General features: G+C 33.5%; 1 protein-coding gene across 2 annotated transcripts; it reads right to left on the bottom strand.

Annotated features, from left to right (window-relative positions):
• Positions 1-357: 357 nt before the first annotated feature.
• On the bottom strand, positions 358-22,130 carry LOC134274741 (E3 ubiquitin-protein ligase Rnf220-like). 2 transcript variants are annotated; one of them, XM_062756978.1, is made up of 15 exons: positions 22,011-22,130; positions 20,756-21,301; positions 11,362-11,488; positions 10,637-10,679; positions 8,976-9,053; positions 4,990-5,032; positions 4,357-4,472; positions 2,547-2,661; positions 2,175-2,271; positions 1,770-1,856; positions 1,450-1,481; positions 1,197-1,257; positions 847-958; positions 660-734; positions 358-455 (listed from the first exon to the last, which is right to left on the bottom strand). In XM_062756978.1, the coding sequence occupies exons 2-15, from the start codon at positions 21,282-21,284 to the stop codon at positions 384-386; spliced, it is 1,587 nt and encodes a 528-aa protein (XP_062612962.1). In that variant the 5' UTR covers positions 21,285-21,301; positions 22,011-22,130; the 3' UTR covers positions 358-383. The 2 variants fall into 2 exon arrangements, with proteins under 2 accessions (XP_062612962.1, XP_062612961.1); XM_062756977.1 differs by lacking the exon at positions 22,011-22,130 and having other exon boundaries at positions 20,756-21,465.
• Positions 22,131-22,205: the final 75 nt, after the last annotated feature.

Raw genomic sequence — 22,205 nt, 5'->3', positions numbered from 1 at the left:
AAAAGAACATGAAATATTAACAGGTTTATAGTTCATATTTTATTCTTGATAATCGATATTCAAAATCTTATACATGTACCTAAAATATCTCAAAGATAATACATTTCATTAAACAAAACAAAATTTACAATGATGACAAAGGATGGAAATCTACATCAGCAATTTTTTCAGTTATTTTTCACCCATACATCACAAACTCTGACATTTTACACTTTATTTTCTTTTTTTAAATACTTAATTTGCATAATTTAAAATCTGAGGTGTGAATTCTGTGTCTTTGCACATGATTCACAAGCACTATATTATATAATCACAGCTGTACCAAGGCTCATGCCAGTCAAGTTTTTTTTGTAATAACTTTCTCTATCCAGGGCCCAACTTTCTCATAGATAAATCCTTCTCAGGTCCCGAGCTGCTGTTATCATATTGCACTGTGGACATAACTTCTTTGCACCCTGAAAAAACCATAGTAAAAAACTACATTAATTGCATATCCAAACAAAGTTTTTTTTCATTTATTTTTTGAATCAATCAAAGAATTTTAGACTGGTAAAATTAATGTCCTTTTCTAGAAAGTTTTAAATACTCAACCTGATGATATTCTAAAAATGATAAAATCACTGAGGTCCGAGGGACTTTTTCATGTATAAATTACTTACTAAAGTTTTTAGCCAGCAGTTTTCACAATGCACATGCCAACACTGAATGGAAGCCAATGGGTTTGTGTATGGTTCCTAAAACAGGAAAAGACATCTATATTTCGAGGAAATCAATGTTTTATTTAAACCTTTTCTACTGGGCAATGACAACATTACCAGGAAATTGAAAATGTTTAAGAAGCCTTACCATACAAATAAGACATTTTGATTTATCCTTCTTTGCTGCTCTCTCTTGGTCCTTGATTTTTAGTTTTAATGCAGCAATGACCTCTGATGCAGAACCGGAGAATGTTTCTGCACTACAATGGAAGATGGAGAATATAACGGGTTTAAAAATATTTGAATGGTAATACAAATGGACGACATTTAAGGAATGAATTTAACAGCTACCCATTTTATATAGTTTTAACTGGGTTGGGGACAAATTACCCTTTATAAAGAGCAAAAACATTGTCAATCCTACTTTATGCTAAACAATTTAGTTTTTTAGATATTTTATAACTAAGCCTTTAATTACTGTAGGTTTTACTGACTGACCTATTCTGTGTGTAGATGTCTGGTCCACCCTCATCTGGGCTGTCCGAGTCAACTTGATAATCTAGAAAAAAATAGGTACTAGTACTATAAAGTTAACTAGAGCAAAAAAACATACTTTCTTTGAGAATATGCTAATGAAGATATAAATTTTTTTCATATGAACCATTAATATGAATCATATCTTCAAATACATGTACAGTATCTATATGATTCATTGTCCCCCTGTGTTATCAAATTTCATAATAAAACTTACCTGTATTTACCTCAGCTGTCCAGGATGAGGAGCTGTAAATAAAAAAGATGCTCACTTTAAACAAAAACCATTACAAGGTGTGATATTCTGTAATTTATACAAATCTTACAATATTTATACCATCTTTACCGCAGTATAACTCAAAACCAGAACAAGGTGTGATATTCTGTGATAGATTCAATCCTTTAGGATATCATACAATCCTTACCCCAGTATAGCCCCTCAGATCCTTAAAGATATTACAATTCTTACCCCAGTATGGCCTCTTACCCTAGTATAGCCCCTCAGATCCTTTAATACATGTATATTACAATGCTTACCCCAGTATGGCTCCTCGGAGGGCCGCCCTCTCTTTGTCCTCACCAGGTTCCTCAGAGGAGCAAGGTATTATGTCCGCCTCACTAAATCTTATCTAATTAAGGCAAATCAAAGAATAGGGCACTTCTATTAAATCAATTTCATATGTATGCTTCAATTCATTTCTGAAAGTGATACAACAAATGTATTATGACCAAAGCATTCCACATTGAGTTCAGTCTACAGTCTAAGGGAGACAATTTAATTGCCATCTTTGTAATAGCATAGTTCTCAACACACTGATTGAGCTGTGTAACAAAGTTCATTTTATGTGTTTAATTTTAGACAAGAAGCTTTAAAATCTTACATCCCCTGAAGCAACCCCTTTATAATTTAGACTGCATGTGTTTTAACACATGAAAGGATACTGAGGTGCTCCGTACTGTTTGGAATCATCACCGTCTACATCTAAATCTACATCTTCGTCCATGTGTCGCTTACTGCTATACGTCTGGAAACCAGAACCTGAAAAATTAAATAATGGGCTTCATTATCTAAACTGTCAACTGGCAGTATCGAGCTTGGGTACTTCAATTACTGACATGTTTAAATATTTAAGCAAGTTTTAAAAATATTACAAATTTAGTTATCAGTTTTTGAACCACAACGATTATCTCAACAAAATTTCCACAGTTCTGATATTTTCACACTGACATATCCAGATACTGTTTTCAGTTATATTGATTATGTTGTTATCATTACAAGCACCCCTCTCCCCAGTATCTATTTATAGTACTGACCTCCCAGGCCCCCCTGTAACAGTGATGTGGCTCTGATTCGGGTCTGCCCCGCCCAGGTGTACTCCTCACACTGCTCATCTCCCTCTACATCCACCGGCTCATCCTCATCCGATTTCTACAGAATAAAAAATCAAACATAAGGGCTGTAAGAGTAATCTCCCTCTACATCCACCGGCTCATCCTCATCCGATTTCTACAGAATAAAATCAAACATTAGGGCTGTAAGAGTTAAATCCCTCTACATCCACCGGCTCATCCTCATCCAATTTCTACAGAATAAAATCAAACATTAGGGCTGTAAGAGTAATCTCCCTCTAAAATCAAACATTAGGGCTCCACCGACTCATCCTCATCAAACATTAGGGCTGTAAGAGTTAAATCCCTCTACATCCACCGGCTCATAAAATCAAACATTAGGGCTGTAAGAGTTAAATCCCTCTACATCCACCGGCTCATCCTCATCGGATTTCTACAGAATAAAATCAAACATTAGGGCTGTAAGAGTTATCTCCCTCTAAATCCACTGACTCATCCTCATCAGATTTCTACAGAACAAATTCAAACATTAGGGCTGTAAGAGTTATCTCCCTCTACATCCACCGGCTCATCCTCATCCGATTTCTACAGAATAAAATCAAACATTAGGGCAGTAAGAGTTAACTCCCTTTACATCCACCGGCTCATCCTCATCCGACTTCTACAGAATAAAAAATCAAACATTAGGGCTGTAACAGTTATCTCCCTTTACATCCACCGGCTCATCCTCATCCGATTTCTACAGAATAAAATCAAACATTAGGGCTGTAAGAGTTATCTCCCTCTACATCCATCGGCTCATCCTCATCTGATTTCTACAGAATAAAAAATCAACACATAACTAGGGCTGTGGGTTTTTCAAAGAGTTTTTCCATATAAAAATATGTATCAAACACCAATTATGAAATTTTTATTCCAGTGACCTTGAACTTCCCCACATCCACACCCTTGGGTCATGGGCAATCTTTCAGTGAAATGAGAACCTACCAAGTTTATCCATAAGAAAGATATGGACCGGACACGAATTATGATATTTTTCTTCCAGTGACCTTGAACTACCCCAAATGACCTTGGGTCAAGGTCATGACACACCCTTGGGTCATGGGCAATCTTTGTGTGAAATGAGAATCTACCAAGTTTATCCATAAGAAAGATATGGACCGGACATGAATTATGATATTTTTCTTCCAGTGACCATGAACTTCCCCAAATGACCTTGGGTCAAGGTCATGACACACCCTTGGGTCATGGGCAATCTTTGTGTGAAATAAAAACCTACCAAGTTTATCCATAAGAAAGATATGGACCGGACAGGAATTAAAAATTTTCTTCCAGTGACCTTGAACTTTCCATTACCTTGGGCTCATGACACATCCTTGGGTCATGGGCAATCTTTGTGTGAAATGAGAACCTTTTATCTATAAAAGATATGTATCAAACATGATTTTTGAAAATTTTCTTCCATTGACATCCATCGGCAAGGTCATCACACCCTCATCTGTGTGATTTCTACAGAATAAACTTTCATCATTTAGGGCTGTAAGAGTTATCTCCCTTGTAACACAGTCTTAATAAATCAGTCTGGTAATTAAAACCTCTACCACAATACCGTTTGATAATACTTCTGGTAAGTGATATGGAACAATAATCACATTTATAAAAAAAATAGCGAACAGTACTAATGATTTCCATGTACAACCTTTGAAATTTAAAACCATTTTTAGATACAATGTATTTTTATGCGGTCTGTATCAAATATAAACAGAGTCCTTACCCTTTTTAGGCAGATTTCCACGTGAGCATTGAGTTCCTCTGGTGACCCTACAACTCTTTCATTACACACAGGACAAACAGTTTCATCTGGACGTTTCTTACGGTTCCTACTTCTAGCTGCAAACAAAATCAAAATAATTTTATTATAACAGAGATGAGATTGTTTTAACCAAAAAAAAAATTTCAGGTTTATTGCTTATGATTCTCCAATTGTTTTTCATTTCGGTTGTTTTTTTTCTCACTTAATTATGTAATTTGAACTACCTGAAACAAGCATTATACATATATTTCTATTTTCATTTGAGCAGAAAGATGCAAGACTAGTGCTCATGATTTTCATTGAAATTTAAAAAAAGAAATATTCTACATTTTTATTTTCTGTGCTACATTTTACTTGGAGTGAAGTAAGTGAAGTCTATGAAATGCATGGCATTTTTTCCTCTTGTATTGGCTAGAAAATATTAGAACAACACATACTACAGCAGACTAATATCTAGTTTTTATTTCCTATTATTTCTGATAAGCAATGTTCCCTGCAATACGGCAGCCAGTTAAATCACATGAAAGCCATTATATTATTTTAGAACACGCCTTCCGAGGGTAAATAGAAATTCTTCGGAATTTTAAAACTCACCACTAAGTCTTGATTGGCGATTGCACTTGATTCGCATGTATGTCTGAAATAAAAAGAAAAAGAGCTTTATGTGGTTAGCATGAGCTGGCCCGACACCTTTCACAATAATGATTTGTTCCGGCAATTAACTCTAAATGAGAACCAACTATTTTTTGCAATGAGGCAGAAATATACGATCAACGGTGACTGTCTCCATTTCAACGATTTGAAAGAGATACCATTGATAGACTATCAGCCCCAAAAATCTTTTTCAACTGTGAGGACAAAAAATCATCTAACAATGAACTGGGACTATTGTGAAATCTACCAAGATCACGGGGTTATACTGTTTCAAGGCAGACCGTATGATTTACACCTAAGAGAGATTCAAAAAACAAAACCTCACTTCTCCATAAATAAAATAATCACAAAAACAAATTATTTTCTCTGATCAATTTCTACTTGTCAAATTTTGAAAACTATAAGTGATTTTTCCATTTGAAGGTTTCACCCCTACAGCAATCGCACAAACTACATAATCGACTGACACATCTCGGGCGTAATGACATTGGAACAATGATATCAAAAACATCAGCTAGAGTTTTTTTATTCAAATTTTCAAAAGCATCTCTATAGAATTTGCGGATAAAAAAACAAATGCACACACTCAAAATGACAGCCAAAAGGTATCAGTGGTGAGATATCAAAATATCAAATGCGGAACAGATCGACAATGGAGACACTATGATGTGAATCAAATTGGCCGTGGGTGATCGTCCAAGGCATACAGCGTCCTCGAATTTCCTTACCGCCTCTCTGCGACAGGCACGTCATCTGTTGCTGCCATATAATTGGTCGCAGAGAGAAACCTGGGAGTACCTAGTTTGAAATCGGACAAAAAGCTCCTAAGCAGGGTGATCTATATACCTGTCAAAGAACCGGCTCCCTGATATTCAAATTAAAACTTCTTAAGTGTTATAGATTGCAGGGGAAGACTTGACTCTTTTTGGACATGTCATCATGCTAAAGTGTAATTATGATGCAGTCATGCCATCTAAACAAAAAAAAAGAAACCTGGGTTCAAAAATTGATGACGTTATTAATCATCCACTAAAAACTTCAAACAAGATGAGTATCCCCAAAATTTTCTTCAAAAGAAATCTCCAAAATAAAATATGAGGGTTTGCATAATTTTGTATAGTTTTCAACATGGTCATCAATTTTTGTTTTCAAAAGATGAGGAAAATCTTTCAAAGCGGCTATCAAAATACAAGGAAAAAAGTTCAAAAATACAAAATTTCTATGACTAATGCATAGGAATTTAAATAAAATGTCACTCCATAGAGCAGAAGGCTTGAGGTTATAATGAGGAAATCCATCAAAGTCTGCGAGATATGATATACCCTTGTATACAGCAAAATAAACAGTGACTGAAACTTGTAATCACCTAAACAATGAATTTGGATATTATTTACATTCTTCCCTATAGTGATAATACTTCCCACTTATTCAATCAAATCTTCTGGAAAAATTACTTATACATTAAGTAATTCCTTAGCAAATTTGAAGTAACTAAAAATTCTGGACATTAAGTTACCCTCAGGAACAAAATGACTTTGATGTCAATGGGATCAAACTTGTATCTACATCAATCAAAAATATTTGACCAACTATGTTTGACAATATGGAGGCTCTAATCCTTGTAATCCCATAATGTACTGGGAGAGTAACAGCTTAGAGAAGTTATCCTCCTGTACTGTGGCTGTTCCTCATTGAAGTCAAACATGGCCATTCCATCTTGATAAAGGGTCCATAAGGTGTTGCAATGCCTTAACAATGGACTGGGGATATTGGCCTGACTGGCCACATTATCTACATCATTATTTCTCCATTAGCTAGAAGCCGACTTGGTTAGGGGTTTCAGGATTTCAAAAGAACTAGGGGATCTATAAGACAATGAGCTCTCACATGGGCTTCAAAAGACTTAAAACTTCTTTTGGTTGATAACTTTTACTCCTTTTACCAAGTTCATCTCTATACCCTTACAAATTGGCATGTCTTTGTACTTGTCAACTGCTTAACTTCTCAAAGTGAAGTTTTCACATTGTTTGGCCTTTTGATTTCCTTTTGAATTTCACCGCCTGGGATTGGGTGCAGGCACTTTGTAACTGCAAACTCGTTTCACAGTTGTGTCAATAAAACTTTCAATCAAGTGACAGACCCTAACATTAGAAATTGTATTTGCAAAGTAAAACAGGGTGCTTTTGTTAATTAGTATCATGAAGGATGTATTATACACCCTGAGTCTTAAAAGTGGTAAAATTACAATAATTGATGAAAAAGTTTGTTTGAATGCGAGGGGCACTGCTTGCCAATATATGATTGATTATCGTTTAATTACAGCCTTTTGATAATAGGATTTAACCGTAACCTGCCCTCACCAGAGAGGCAAATTCACAGAGAAATAAATAATTCACAACACTTCATTTCAAACATCTTATATTAAGTTTTTCAGAGGTACCCGATCCCTCCCCTTTCTATTATTCACTGCTCTCTTTACAATGAATGACAAAAGAAAATCTTTTGTGGAAAATTTTTTCAAAATTACAATTATCCTTATAAGCAAGCGTGTTTATTCTGTCCATAACAACTCAAATCAATGACTGTAAAACGAGCAATTATGCTCTGAACTTTCTCAGTTTTCAATGCATGTTCTCGGTTCGTCTTTTACACATCCCTTTCTTCAACAGTCCCGTATTTCTATATATTGATTCTTTGAATGCTGAGTACATTGATTATGAACAGGTCTAGTTTTCGTACACTGTAATTATCAGCTGATTAGGAGTGCACACTAAACTCCCCATCAATATATAAACCCCTTCTGACTTGGGCTAAAGCTATTTATCTTTGTGTAAAGGTGAAATATTTGCAAGTTCCTCTCTTTCAGTTGTAATTCTTTACATTGTACCTGAAAAAATATATGCACTGGAAGATTTTTCTTAATTCAATTGATGAGTTGGTATTTATCTAGACTGATCATTCAAATGAAAAATGTTATGTCATATTAAATTAATCAAAATTATTTGTTATAATACACATATTTGTTTGTTCTACTGAAAAATGATAAAACAGTTAAAAAGACCAAAATCTAAAATATCAATAAAATTTAATGTTAACTTAAAAAAAAAAAATCATTAATCACTTAAGCGAAATTTCATGGCACAATGATTCACATAAAAGTGACTTCTTATTTACGTAATCAAGTAATTCTTATATCAAATTTAATGAGTAAAATTGAGTAGGAGTGATGGGCCTTTTTTAATCTTAATAAAACCCCCCTGATTATCAGCACATACATACACAGAATCTGTGACCCCAAGCACTGACCTTCTCTGTCTGATCTCAACATAAAACACAAAAAACCAAACTTGCAAGAATCAAGAAAAGGACATGAAAATTATTAAACCTTTGGCACAATCTAGACTGAGAGATACAATCAGAAATTGTGTTATGTAGCACTCACAACATATACAATATAACCATTAATTTTGTGCTTATGGTACTCAGAGCACACACCACACTTAAATCAAATGTAGACTGAGAAACAAAACCCTAAATCTGTGTCTGTAGCACTTTCAGCACACACCAACAACCACTGAATCTGTGCCCTCCGGCACTCTCAGCACACGCCAACAGCCATTGAATTGTGTGCCATGTAGCATGCTCAGAACACACCAACAACCACTGAATCTGTGTCTACAGCACTTTCAGCACATGCCAACAACCACTGAATCTGTGCATTGTAGCACCCTCAACACAAATCAAAAGTCACTGAATCCGTGCACTGTAGCATTTTCAACAGAAATTAAAAGTCACTAAATCTGTGCACTGTAGCACTCTTTGCAAATTCCAACAGCCACTGAATCTGTACACTGTAGCACTTTCAATACATATTAAAAGTTACATAATCTGTGCACTGTAGCACTCTCAGCACACCCAATACTTACATCATATCTGGACTGGGATGCTGCCTCAATAGATGGGGAGTCCTTCCTCTGTCTGTGGGCAGATGGAGAAGTTAAAGTCTGAATAACAAAAGAGGAAACCAATTAAAATAGGAATCTTAAAAATAAATCAAAAGCATGCATAACTAAGAATGACAAATCATGTAATATTTGTCATATATAGGACTATAGTATATGAAATGGACCATATATTAACAATTATAGATTGCAAGATATCAGCATCTTAAATCTTTACTAACTTATTGTCACAAGTAAATCAAATCCTACAACATTAACAAATTTGACATACCGGTAATTTCAGTACATGTACTTTCACACTCTTTAAAAGCACACTTTAATTACTATAATTTTTTTTTTTTTAATTTGTAAAATCAGACTTCTATCTATTATTACACTAGTATATTTTCATTTCAAAGTACATTTAACAAACTAAATAAGTTTCTTTTTCCCAGGTATCAGAATATTTCTCCTATGACTAATGTGATGTGCATCATTGTCATTTGATACACATAGGTTTCCCTACTACAGTCATAACAAGGTTAACATGAAATTTAATCAGACTATTTCTATCTCCACACTCAGAAGAGTGACTTCTAAGCATAGATCAGTTCCTAAATTTCTATACCATGATGGATTGGTACACACCGGGGTAACTCTACCTGTCCATCAATTATTGCCTGGTCACGCCCCCTCATCCATAAAGATGCAATTTCATCATATGCAGTGCGAGTATTAAACACCGAAACTATTATCCAACAATTATCTTGGAGCATTCCTGAGAAGCTTGATTTTAAAATGACCACAATAGAATCTGATTACCAAATTTGATGACTAACTTTACAAGAACCAAGCTTTAATTTTCAGAAATTTGCAACAACCTAATCCCTAGCTTGCCGACAGTTACAACAAGTCTTGACAACAGTTTCCAATATCCCATGACATGGATTAAAATTTGTAAACAGAATGAATGCAGTTTGAAGCATAGGATTCTAACTAAACCTCACGTTTATTCAAAATCAAAAGAAAATAAAAACTGTCTGAGATACACTAGACTATAATTAGGAGGTCGTCCACATTTATTTACAAATAAAACTCCTATAAAGTATGCTTAATTAGGCAATGTGATACAGAACAGCTATTCAATGTTAGTCTTCTACTGCTAATTCCTCATAGCCTTCATCATTATGTAGAATTTAAGTTCAGTGGGATTAGCAACTTGTCTGCAAAATGACTGTAATTCAATTCTGATTGTTTACTGTCTCAAAGGGTGCCAAGGTTCTACCCACATCACTTGGATATGCAGAAGTTGCTAATATGCCATACAAAGGAGAAGATTTTTCATATTATGTAAAATTTTCTTTGATATTTTAGCTTTCTCATTTTAATTCTTTTATTGTTGCAGAAGAATTACATGTTAATAAAAGATGAAAGCATCCACTTGCATTTTATAAAAGAAGATATGGTTGCAAGCACATATCATGATGAAAATGTAATAAAAGTAAAATATTGAAATATAACTATTTTCTTTCTGACAAAAAAAGTTTATTTGTAGGAAATTGGAGTCAAGAGATTATTTGTATGAAATTGGTGACAAAATTTAAAACAATTTTTGGTCAAAATGAAGTTTGGGATCCAATGATTACCTTTCTTCCCTGTGGAGTTGTGTCCCTTGACCTTCTACCACTTCTAAAAATACAAGAAAAAAGCTCTTTACAATTAGGTTTGAATGACTGGCAGTGAAACAAGATACACTGAGCAGTACTTTGATCAGATTGATTTGATTGGCTGAGTAATCTGTTGCAGCCTAATTTGATTGGTGGAATAATCCATCAGTCTGACAACCTAAAATTACTTCTGTCTTTGCCCAGTGCAGAGACAGAAGTTTGTTTGTCTGCAATTGTAAACATAACTCAATTTGGATCAACTGACAATTACTCAGGTTTGTCATCTCTGAACTACCCTTTCAGCATCCATCAACAAATTACCCCAGCAGCAGACACATTTACAGAAAGAGTATATTTCTGCAAATGTCACCCAAACTGATGCCTATCAGTAGGGGGTATGATTGAACTGCAGCCTAATATAGTTTGAATCACTCCTTATATAGTTATAGATCCACATAAAGAAAGACTGAAAGAAAGTGATGATGAATTCTTCCAGGTAATCATTTACAAATGTTTAAGTGATGAAGACACTGATTTTGTGGGTCAATTACTGGACCACACTGAACTCTCAATTCCATTACTGGAATTCAACAAGTACTTTATTCCATATACTGAAGTTTGAGATAACAAAGTTCAACTGTAAAATTATACATTCAAATTCATAGGGGAAAAAATAAAGTCCTACACTATGTGTTATAAATTACCTCATGATTTTCTCCAGTCTGTCCACCTCCAGAGCGATGTGGGTGTCCACCTCCCCACTCCTCAGGGTCAGTCCACAGATAGGACAACATGGGGTCTGCCCATCTAAGGCACTCCTCTTTCTTAGCTCTAAAAATATACAATTGGTACTCTTGAATATTTTATACTTGCAAAAAATCTGAAAATATACTTTTTCCCTTTTTTCTTACCTGTTGCATGAAGCCAGAATTGGTATTTTAAAATATTTTACATTTCTTTTAGAATTTTGTCTGAAGTTTTAGATTTTTCCCCTCAACACAATTGAATTGTAAGTTTTACAATAGCAATGTCTTACTGGTTAATATGTAAATATCATATTAAGTCTATACAAACAAAGCTCAGACTGAATCCGTTTTATCAGCTAATTGCAAATGTCTTTTCTTTCAGCATTTTCCCAACACTTTTCTGCGCATCAACTCTAACCCCTCAGTTCCACAATTCTACAGATAATCCAAGGAGGAAAATTCATCAAATTGCCACTTCTGTGTTTGACAATACTGAATCAAAATCTGACTGCTCGGATTTTCACAAACTCCAATTCTACAATATATCTGTTTATAAACAGACAGACCACTAATCTGTATTTTAGAGATACAGACAGAGAAGATTATATACACATCTTATAAATGTGATGACACACTGAATATGCCATTCAAAAAAGTCAGGCTTAAATTCTCTATTTTTTTGTAAGTACTGTTGCAGCTGATGGCAAGAAAGAGACATTAAGAGGGAGAAATGGAGAACATGACAAAAAAATAAATTTTTTGCTTGGACCTTGCCAATTTTTTTTTTTTTTTTTGATTCTTCAAAGTGCCAGTATAAGCTCAAGATTTCAAAAAAATTACAGTGTCGAATTTTCTTAAAGCTTGTATGTAAATAGTCCCCGTCTTTATGTAAATTTGAGTTTCAATCTTGGACCTCAAATCCTCACTTCTTATTATTAATAAGTATCAATCTTAATTCTGATAATAACAACGATTACATATTATACCTGTGAAATCAAAATAATGCAAGTGATACAAGGCAATCACAGACAGACAATCAGACAGGCAGATGTTGATAAAGAACTCTAAAAGTACATAATAAAATTACAATTGTTTAATGTGAAGTACTTTCTCTATTGATAAATAAACCTGTCAAATTCTCTAAACAGAAAACAAATATTGGGTACTCTTACGGTACTAGACTGATCATAAATCTTGTGGTTTCAGACTTTTTAAAGTTGTGATGAAAAAGAGTTCTTTGGAGTAGCACGAAATCTTCTTCACAAAATCACGGTCTTATTGACTCAAAAAACTATGGCACTTGTTTGACTATACTTTCCCCTTATTTGCGATCTTAAATTCTTTGTTTTATTGATTAGACCATCTCGAAAATCTGGGATACCAATAGGACTTGATCATTGATCAATAAAATCTCTCTAAAAATGTGCACCTGTGACTTTATCTAGAAATTGATCTTTGATCTATACACCACCAGTATTATACATTACAAGTTTATCCTCTCTTAATTCTCTTCAAGGCATTTTCTACCTCCAAAATTCACTAAGTACAGGCAAATCTGGTCTTCATGCAAAAATGGATAAGACACAATTTTGCGGGGAGCATTCACAAGGTGGACATTTGAAGAGAGTTTAGGGGGGATTTACAGAAAAACTTTAAAGTCACTAGAACTGCATGGTATTCCTGTCGCTTGGAAATTAAGGAGAAAGTCAACTGTTTGCAGAGGATTTGCACAAGCTTCCAAGTGACACTGATTGACAAAAATCGAGCCATTGTCCCATGATATATGACTTCCAGAGATTAGGTTTGATTTTTTTCAATCTTGTGTGAATTCCCTCTGTTCTCACACATGTTCATGAAAACAAACACCTGATTTTCATATAGTGGGAACTTATCTGATAAATCAAAAATTAAGCCCCAAACAGACAGACAAAGATTTGATAAAGAATTTCAGTCCACAAAATGGTTAAGCAGCTCTCACTGCCATAAGGGGAAAAAAAATCAATTTTTAAATTCAAGATCTCATACATATACTTTAAAATAAAATCTTAAAAATTTAATACCTTTTTTATGGGCAGATATCAAATGATAAAGTTATGCAATACCTAATTCAATGCATAATTTTTTACTTTGTGAAATATCCTTTCTGTTCAGTTTGCCTTCATGTAAAAAGACAGAGGGCAATAGATGACTTGTATTGAGTTCCACCTGATTACTAAGGGATCAAGATTCCGGCACACCCAGCTAGATCCTAGGCTTTGCTCTACGGGGTCAGACTTGCTATTGGTGGGGGAGACAGACTTGAAGCTTGTCCCGGGGTTCTTAGCAGTATTTGAGAAATGTTTGTTGAAGCTTTGGTGCAGGTAATAAGTGGATTGATGTGCCTAATCTTGGACTACCACTGATTTAGGCTGGCAAAGCCCAGGCCAACTTCTGATCCCTGTAGTATGTCTTGAACTAGACAAATCCCTCTCATTATGTAGTCCAAAGACTAAATCAGGAATACATATGTATACAGCAAACAATGGTCCTCTCTTTATTCTAACATGTCAACACTTAATTTTCCTTCAACTTACATTTACACTGATGCAATCAGAGGAATTAAATCAAAATCCTTTTAAGAGTGCCAGAGATAGAAAATTCAGAAAATTCTATGATGTCTGCTGAATTAACCAAAAAAAAAATCTTAATCTTTCAAGAGTTTATTTTTTTTTATTTTCTGGTAAGACAATCAACCTGGCAAAGGTCTAAAATATTTCAAAACAAATTTCATTTAATCTCTTTCCAGTTATCAAGACCTTTATATTGAAAGCATTCAATAATGTTGTCTTTCAGTGATCAGTTCCTTTATTGCTCCTGTTTTCTTCAATATATCAATCAACTATAAGAATTCTGTCATCCATTTACAATTATCTCTCATAAAGTACAATTTGAAAAAATAAATCTTGGGTCATGACCAAAGTCGATGACTCAAAAAGAATCTAAGATCTTCCAAGTCCATGAAATTGATTCCCATCTGTTAAACTCTATCAACACATAGGTACTAACTCTTGTTCAAATAGCAGTTCCCAATGCAATCAAACAATAAACTACCTCCACACAAAAGAGTTCCCTATGGCTTTTACAGCTATAGAAAGCAGGTTGATTTCCAATCCCATTAAAAGTAAAATAATAAATATTAAATTGACAATGGAGTGCTGGTTGGCAGCTTTCCGTTATGGGGGACTGTAAACTCAACCTTACAATACAGTAGCCATCTAACCACATCAAACATAGAGCACAAAAGTCCGCAGATGTCAAAACCAACATGAAATAGATTAAAAGTCAATCACAGATTTCTCAACAAACTGTTACAGTGTATACTTTAATACACCTTCACAAGGACCAGAATTTAGAATTCCATAGTTTTCAATCATTCTTAATGGGTTTTGAAAATTGCCACAGATTTTCTGTACTTCTCACTCTTGCATGATTCAAGTTCACCAAAAATTAACCTCTAGACCACAACATTTCTATGTCTCCCTTTTTTATGAAAACCTACCAAATGAATATTAAATAATCCTTTTTTTAAAAACATTATCACCATTCCATGCATCAATGATAAATGCTTCCTATTTTTTTCTTTCATTTTTTTTCTATAAAAAAATTCATTGGACAATGTACATATTGCTTGAAGATTTGAGCCAATCTAGATTTAAACAAGACATTCTCCATAGAACTGCCTTTTTCTACTAAAAACAATTTTTTCAGTAATAAGGTCTATAATACTTCAGGGCATCAAAGTTTTTGGAAATCAATACTTCACTCAGTTAATACTGGGGATAACCTTTGATATACCAAGGTAGAAATTCATCACAATTCACCTGACACAACAGGTAAGAGATTGGAAGATATCTGACAGTGACTTAAAGCCAATGGGGGATTAATTAAGATAAATGGTTGTTTTCCAACAGAAATCTTGTCATACAGCTGCAATAGGGATATCTTCCTGCATACTTGCACTCCAGTGAGCTTTAAAGATGTCACAATGTCAATGAGAAGATGGGGGAGCCAACTTATTACATAAAATTCAGGCCTGTATAAGCCACTAGTATCAACCCCTCTCTCCTACAGCGTTTCACTTGGTATTAAAACTTGCACACCCTTACCTCCTTTTTCTGTCTATCTTTTTTTTTTCTTGAGGTACAAAAAAAATGCAGAAAAGTTTTAACTTATTTACAACTTGGTATGGGTCGTTATAAAGGTATTTCATTATAAGCCCATCCACTGTACCTCAAGAAAAAGTTATATTTTAATAATAACTTTTCTGTTCCTAAAATATGACTTAGCCATACATAGATGGAAATAAATTTAAGTATAACTTTTCTGGACTTTGTCATTTTACTGTATAACTTTAAGAAAAGCAAAATAGTTAATAACCCTGGCACTTTGTTATTAAGTGTGTTTTACCGTATTAGTGTTCCTTAATTTGGATGCTCTATAATCTTGTTCCAGAAGAGATATTTGGATGGGAAGGCATATGGAAGTTCTTGAGGGAGTGTGAAGTGCAAAATCTTGTACAACAGCCAGGAATAAGTGACAGTGTCAAATACGACATCAGAGGGATCTTTAAAGTTCCATTGAACACCTGAAGTAGGCTTAGGGGTTCCTAACAGACATAAACACATTGTCATACAAATGGAGAGATCATAGCTCGTTAGAAATGCTCGGAAGCTGTCTGGAAGTTGCCTAGGTAGTTAACAGGTAAATTCTTATTTGATGAGGACTGATGGCCCTGCATCTGTTCCTAGTTCTGACACAAAACTCACTAAATCACAGCACAGTCAATAAAGTTCTCAGCCTGCTTCGACACCACAAAAGCTGACGGAAGCTGAAATGAGCGCAAATCTGCATTCAGCCATTCACGGAAAGCCCTTATTTCTAAACAATATGAGAAACTGTGACCAGCATGGATAACATACATAAAAGGAGTATGATTCTGAATGTTCATAAAAAAGTTTTAATGGACAAAAGAAGAATACGGAAAGAAGCTTTAGGTGAAGTGAAGCAGGGTTCAGAATGGAGTGGAGTCCGGAACACAAAAACATGACGTCCACTTCAAACAATTATGAAGACATATTCGAGAGACACATAATCTGTCTGCCAAAAGAAAAGCAAATCCTTTAACCCCTCTATTATGAAACTCATGCATAAAATCATTGACAAAAAATCAAGATTAAGTGTTATTCCTCATTTTTCTCACTAAAATTGTAAATTGATCTCGGGGCCAAAGCTTATAAACACTGGAAGATTGTTAGAAAAAAATTTCAATTTGACTTTGGCACTTAATGGTAACTCTGCTTGGGTCCGTAATCCTGTGTCATGAATACTGGTTGGGGTGTATTCCAAGAGGCTTTAGACTTGACAAGTCTTTGGAGTTCCTACGCAATTTGGTAAAGTGATAAATACACAGGCCCTAGTCCTATCACCTTTGTTTCTATTGGAGCCTAAGCCTGTATAGCCCACTGTCGTGATAATGACTAAACCCCCATATTCCTCATCGTCACATAAATAAGTGCTTTCCCATCAGATAGAGCCTGAAATTTGAATACCAGGACTCTAGCCTGACAGAAAATAAATTTCCTACTTGCCTCTCCAATACATTCTTGCTAAACCTAAGCAAATAGAAGATTAGGATACTTATTACCCGAACAGGTTTCTAAAACGGAAATACGATGTCTAATAAATATTGCTGCATTTAAACTGTCCGAGTGAGCAGGAAAAATTGAGATAAAACTATGCATTCTTAAATCCCTTTATAAGAATATGAAACAGACCGACTCAGGAAGAAATGTGTATACAATGACTGCCGAAAATCCCAGCTTTTCTGTTATCACTCAGTCCTTGTGGTACTTTCTGTTAGTTCTGCTGACTCCAATATATCAGCTTCTGTGTTATAACTCCATATTTGGTACTCTTAAATCACCCAGAAAGTAATAAACTCATTGCAAAAAGAAATTTAGATGATTTTAATTCTATGACAAACAGACTACGTGGAAAATTTCTAGTTATCAAACAAGAGGCCTGAATAGTTTCTTTCATTTGAACAGCTCTCCTGTGTGAAGTCGCTTATCAATATGATAACTGAAATTTAAGTTCTCTAGCTGTTCTTCGAGCCAAAAAATACCCCACTTCCTTTCACAATTTTACCCATAAAGCTTCCTAGCTGTAAAAAACATGAAGTTCAATAAATTACCAAGGTAACTTGTTTATTCTGTCCAACCTCGCCATTTTCCTTTTACACAACGACAGTAATGAAGTTTTAATCAATTTTCACATTTATTTTTCAGATCTTTATTTGAAAGAGACACTTGAAAATATTTAAATGGGAGATAGTAATCACAAAATGGCTTTTGGGAACCACTTGTAACAGGGATTATTTTTGATTAAATCTTTAAATCGAAATTAAATCACTCTCTGACAAATTGGCTGTCAGATTTTAGAAAGTGGGGGGACTTGTGGTTGCTTGAACACAGGACAAAGAACTACTAACTACTTGACCTCTGCCCCTGGACCAGTTGAATTTTTTGTACGGTCACTATCTTGCCTTACGTTTTGATCTATTTTATATGACTGATCTTTGTCACTCGTGATTCAAAACTATAATTTTGAATGGATTTTCTGATTAGAAATTTAGATCAATTTTCCTCAGAAATTATTTTGAAGTTAATTTTTATCCTTATTTAATTGAAGTTTTTTTCAAAGTGTATTTTATCAAATTTACTGGTATACATAAAAATTATTAAAATGAATCAATTGTTTCAAAGTTTCAAGAAATACACTCCCAATCTTTTTGTACTAAATCTTTTAATTTTCTATACTTCACGCTATTTTGAAATAAATTAAATTTTTAAAGAATAAGGAATATTAATTTCTATGGAAATTATGTCTGATAGTGAATCCATTTTGAGAAATCTGAAGATGCTCTAAATTAAAATTTCATTTATTCATTAATTAACCTATTATTTTTTGTATTTGATAATTATTTAACAAAACATTTTATCCAATGATTCTCTTTTTTTCAGTTAAAAAAAAATGCCAATTACTATATTGGGTAAAACTTCAAACATAAAACTTTCCAGAAATAAAGGGAGAAAACAGAGTAATTTATTTCTAAGTTTTCTGTTTTAAATATTCTTTACACCACTTTTCAATAATAATTAAATTTTTTTTAAATTATCATTAATTTGAAATTGAGTTTGAAACACTTCATATAATTTTATATTACACACGTCATAAACACACTACTGGAAATGTTTCAAATAAATTTATATCATAGCATAAATTTCTTTAAATTTAAATAACAAATGCAGTTTGTTCCGAATTTAGTTTTGGTAAATGGTTAAATTTACTCACTGTCACATTTAAAATGAGAACAAAAAGTAAAAATATAAAAGAATATATGATTATTTTCTAAGGGGAGAAAATGAATATCCCTCCAAATTGGAATTTGATTGATAAATAGTATTTCACTTAAATACATCGATATATTAATTCTAACTTACTCAGTACTTCAGAACATTCTTCTAGATTTTTTTCCTCTCTGATTGATTTATATGTATGTTGCTTATTGCTATGATCTATGAATTAACTCTTCCTATATATTAAAAATTTTTAGAATATATATTTTTTTAATTATAAATTTCCTAGACTTTCTTAAATCTTTTGAAAATTATACATTTGGTAAAAATTGAAACCATTCTGAACAATTATTTAAATGGAGAAAATAATCACTATCATAAATAATGGGAAAAAAACATTTTCATTTATAAAACTAAGAAAAAATCTTAACTTCGGAAAAGTATTAAATCACATGCAGTAGGAACAATTTTGTTCAATCTGATTTTTTTTCTTCAAATTCATACAAATTCACTGTTCATTTCTTATTCAAAAATCCTGAAACTTTTACAATGTTTTTTATGTATAGGGCCTTTTCTTAACAATCACCCCTCTTAACAATACTTCTTTTCAGGGAATTTTTTCTCTCCTTCGTGTCAAAATTCCTAACAATAAAGCTCATGTGTACCCCCAAAACACAGCAATTAGCTTTTTTATGACACTATCAATGGTCAGTTGATAATCTGATAACTTAAATTTCCGAGATTACCAGACCATTGTTGGATAGATACTTGACCACCCATTAAAGGCGAAATTAAATATATCTTTATTTTTCTCACACTCCTCACTGGACAGACAATGTAAAATAATTTTTAACAAATTGACATTTACTAGGGTTGCGTTTTTTGTACTTTACCTTTCACAACATAATTTTATGGTACAATAAATATTTTTATCAATTTATAAATTATTACATGTACATAGGGGGATTATGGTTTGAGTCAGCTAAGGGGAAAAGGAAACTTTCATATTTGTTTTAAAAATATTTCATTGACAACATACATTAACATAAATTAATTAGCTTATATATGAGAATTTCTTTTATATTTCTTCTTTGATCTGCAAAATCCTTTTTAAATTAATCTTTTTTCTTCAATTTTTGAAGTCATATGACAAATAAAATACGTAATATCTTCATTAAAATGAATTTTATTAATTTGAAGCATCAAAACACCTAAAAGAAATGCGTAGCTCCACATCTTTCTTCTTTTTTTTTTGGCATGAAAATAATTTTTTTACAAATTTTAATTATTTTAATGTTATTAATTTCACTTTGACACAGGAAATAAAAATTATTAATACTCTTACCACTTACTGATTAAAAAAGGCTTCAACTTTATTTTAGCAGTTATCATTTGTCCAAAAATATATTTTCAAATTCATTTGATTTTTTAAAAATGTTCCTCAAAATACGTTTCTTTAAAATTATCTTTTAACTCAAGAATACAATTAACTAATCCTAAATGAACAATTTATAATTTTGTGAAAAATCATGAAAACAATTATTAATCAAAATAATAAAGTTTGAAAATATTAATTTTTTAATAGTAAGAAAAAGATTTTCATTGAAGAAATCTCAAGAAATAGATGGGTTACTTATATTCATAGTTTTTATACACTCTGTGATATAGCGGTACGTTACACAATTAATGTATTAACTTTATAGCCAAAGGACTCTGAATGACTACATGAAACCCTTACTGCTAAATCTAAGGCTGTATTATAATAATAATGATTTATTCTTTCCAATTCTTTAAAATCTAAATTAAACATTTATTTTACAGATATTCCACAATTATAAAAAAAACTGATGTTAAAAGAAAAGTAATTGATTTTCAAATCATTGTTCATTTTTCAAACACATTAAAATACGAATTAAATAATTAAATCAATAATTAGAATGATTTGAATGACTTACTTCTGAGACTACGCCCCTCGTCAGGTGTTCCCCGGTCAAACTCTCCCCCGTCCGACAGGCCCTCGGAGTTTGTCGTAGAGCTGATGCTATTGGGGCGCTCCTCCTTGATGTGGGCAGAGGCAGCCGAACGGGGACTCCCCACCTCCCTCTCTTCCTCCTCAGCCGACCCAGTTTCTATTTTAGGTTTTTTGGCCGACGGTCCGAATGCTGAGTGATAGGAACTTTCCGAGTCAGTGCTGACCGGTCTAAATGCACTGGTGGCTACGGGTGGCATGATTCCCATGTTTCGGTCAGGTCGTACAAATGGAGGTACACCGGAATACATGGGTGGGGGAAATGGATCCCCTGGTCTATACATGGTGAATGGAGGATTTCCATACGGTGAAACCATATCCTTTCCATCAGAATTTGTTGGGTATGGGTGAGGGGGAGCGGGCAAGCGACCTCCCTCATGACCCTCGGCAGTCGAAGCCAGAACCATAAGAGCTGGTGATGTCAGTGGATTTGGTAGATATGTTGAATTCTCCATCGCATTAATCTGCGAAGCTGCAAGAACGGCAGCATGATGAGAGAGAAAGGGCTTTTGCCAAAAATTAAATCGAAACATTGCTAAGTCAGAAACTCCACTCATATTCAGGTAAAAAACTACATTCAGTGTTTCAATTTCAACATATCCTCAAAAAAAAAATGAAATATAAAAAAATTTCAAAACACAATTTTCAGTTAATATATTTGCCATATTTCCCTTCCAATCCAGCAATAAATGAAGTAAGAATTTCCAGTAGCTTTTGTCAAATAGTTAAATACTTAAATACAGACTCTTAGGACAACCCACTTTTATTGTGACATGCTTGTCAATTACCCGCGCATGCGTGTTGTGTTCCTACTGTGCCATATATGGAAAATGTCAACAAAAGCACCTACTTCAATAATAACAAAATTTAGGACACCTTTCAGAAAAATATAGTAACTAACATAAACTAAGAGCTTTTTTACACTACATATAACTCTAAAGTTTTCTTTTTTTACTTCTTTAGTTGAGGATGTGAAGGGATATATTTCTGCGACATTTTAATACCTTCATCGAGTATTCTGTTGTACCTCTATACATCGCAATTTGAATTTAGAAAATTTCCTATCGCATTAAACAAAAATAACAACATGCAATGAATAACGAATACCTTTTTTATCTATCGCAGGTGACAAACTAACTCAAAATCGAAAGATGACACGATTTTTCGTGGATAATATTTACCTATAATCCAGTATTACTGCAAGAGGTTCCCTCTCTGTCTGTGCCTCGTTTTCAATTTTAAATCCATTATTAGCCTAGTGGGATAACACCTCAACAAAAATAACTCGGGGGATACCTTTGGAAAATCTATACATTGTGCTTATATATTTCAATTATTTCAAACACTTATTAAAAAAAACAAAAAAATAAATAAAA

This window comes from Saccostrea cucullata, unplaced genomic scaffold (assembly GCF_032062105.1).
Source record: "Saccostrea cucullata isolate Sc308-1 unplaced genomic scaffold, CSIRO_AGI_Scuc_v1 ctg823, whole genome shotgun sequence".
Lineage (NCBI taxonomy): Eukaryota > Metazoa > Mollusca > Bivalvia > Ostreida > Ostreidae > Saccostrea > Saccostrea cuccullata.
This window is presented reverse-complemented; position numbering and strand designations above follow the sequence as displayed.

What these genes read in the sequence shown, in the direction of transcription:
- LOC134274741 (XM_062756977.1), bottom strand. Translation starts at nt 21,386, where the DNA reads ATGAGTGGAGTTTCTGACTTAGCAATGTTTCGATTTAATTTTTGGCAA. An exon ending in CGAGGGGCGTAGTCTCAGAA is followed by an intron (nt 11,489 to 20,755) that starts GTAAGTCATTCA and finishes GTATATTTTTAG; the next exon opens with AGCTAAGAAAGAGGAGTGCC. An exon ending in GACATCTACACACAGAATAG is followed by an intron (nt 959 to 1,196) that starts GTCAGTCAGTAA and finishes CTTCCATTGTAG; the next exon opens with TGCAGAAACATTCTCCGGTT.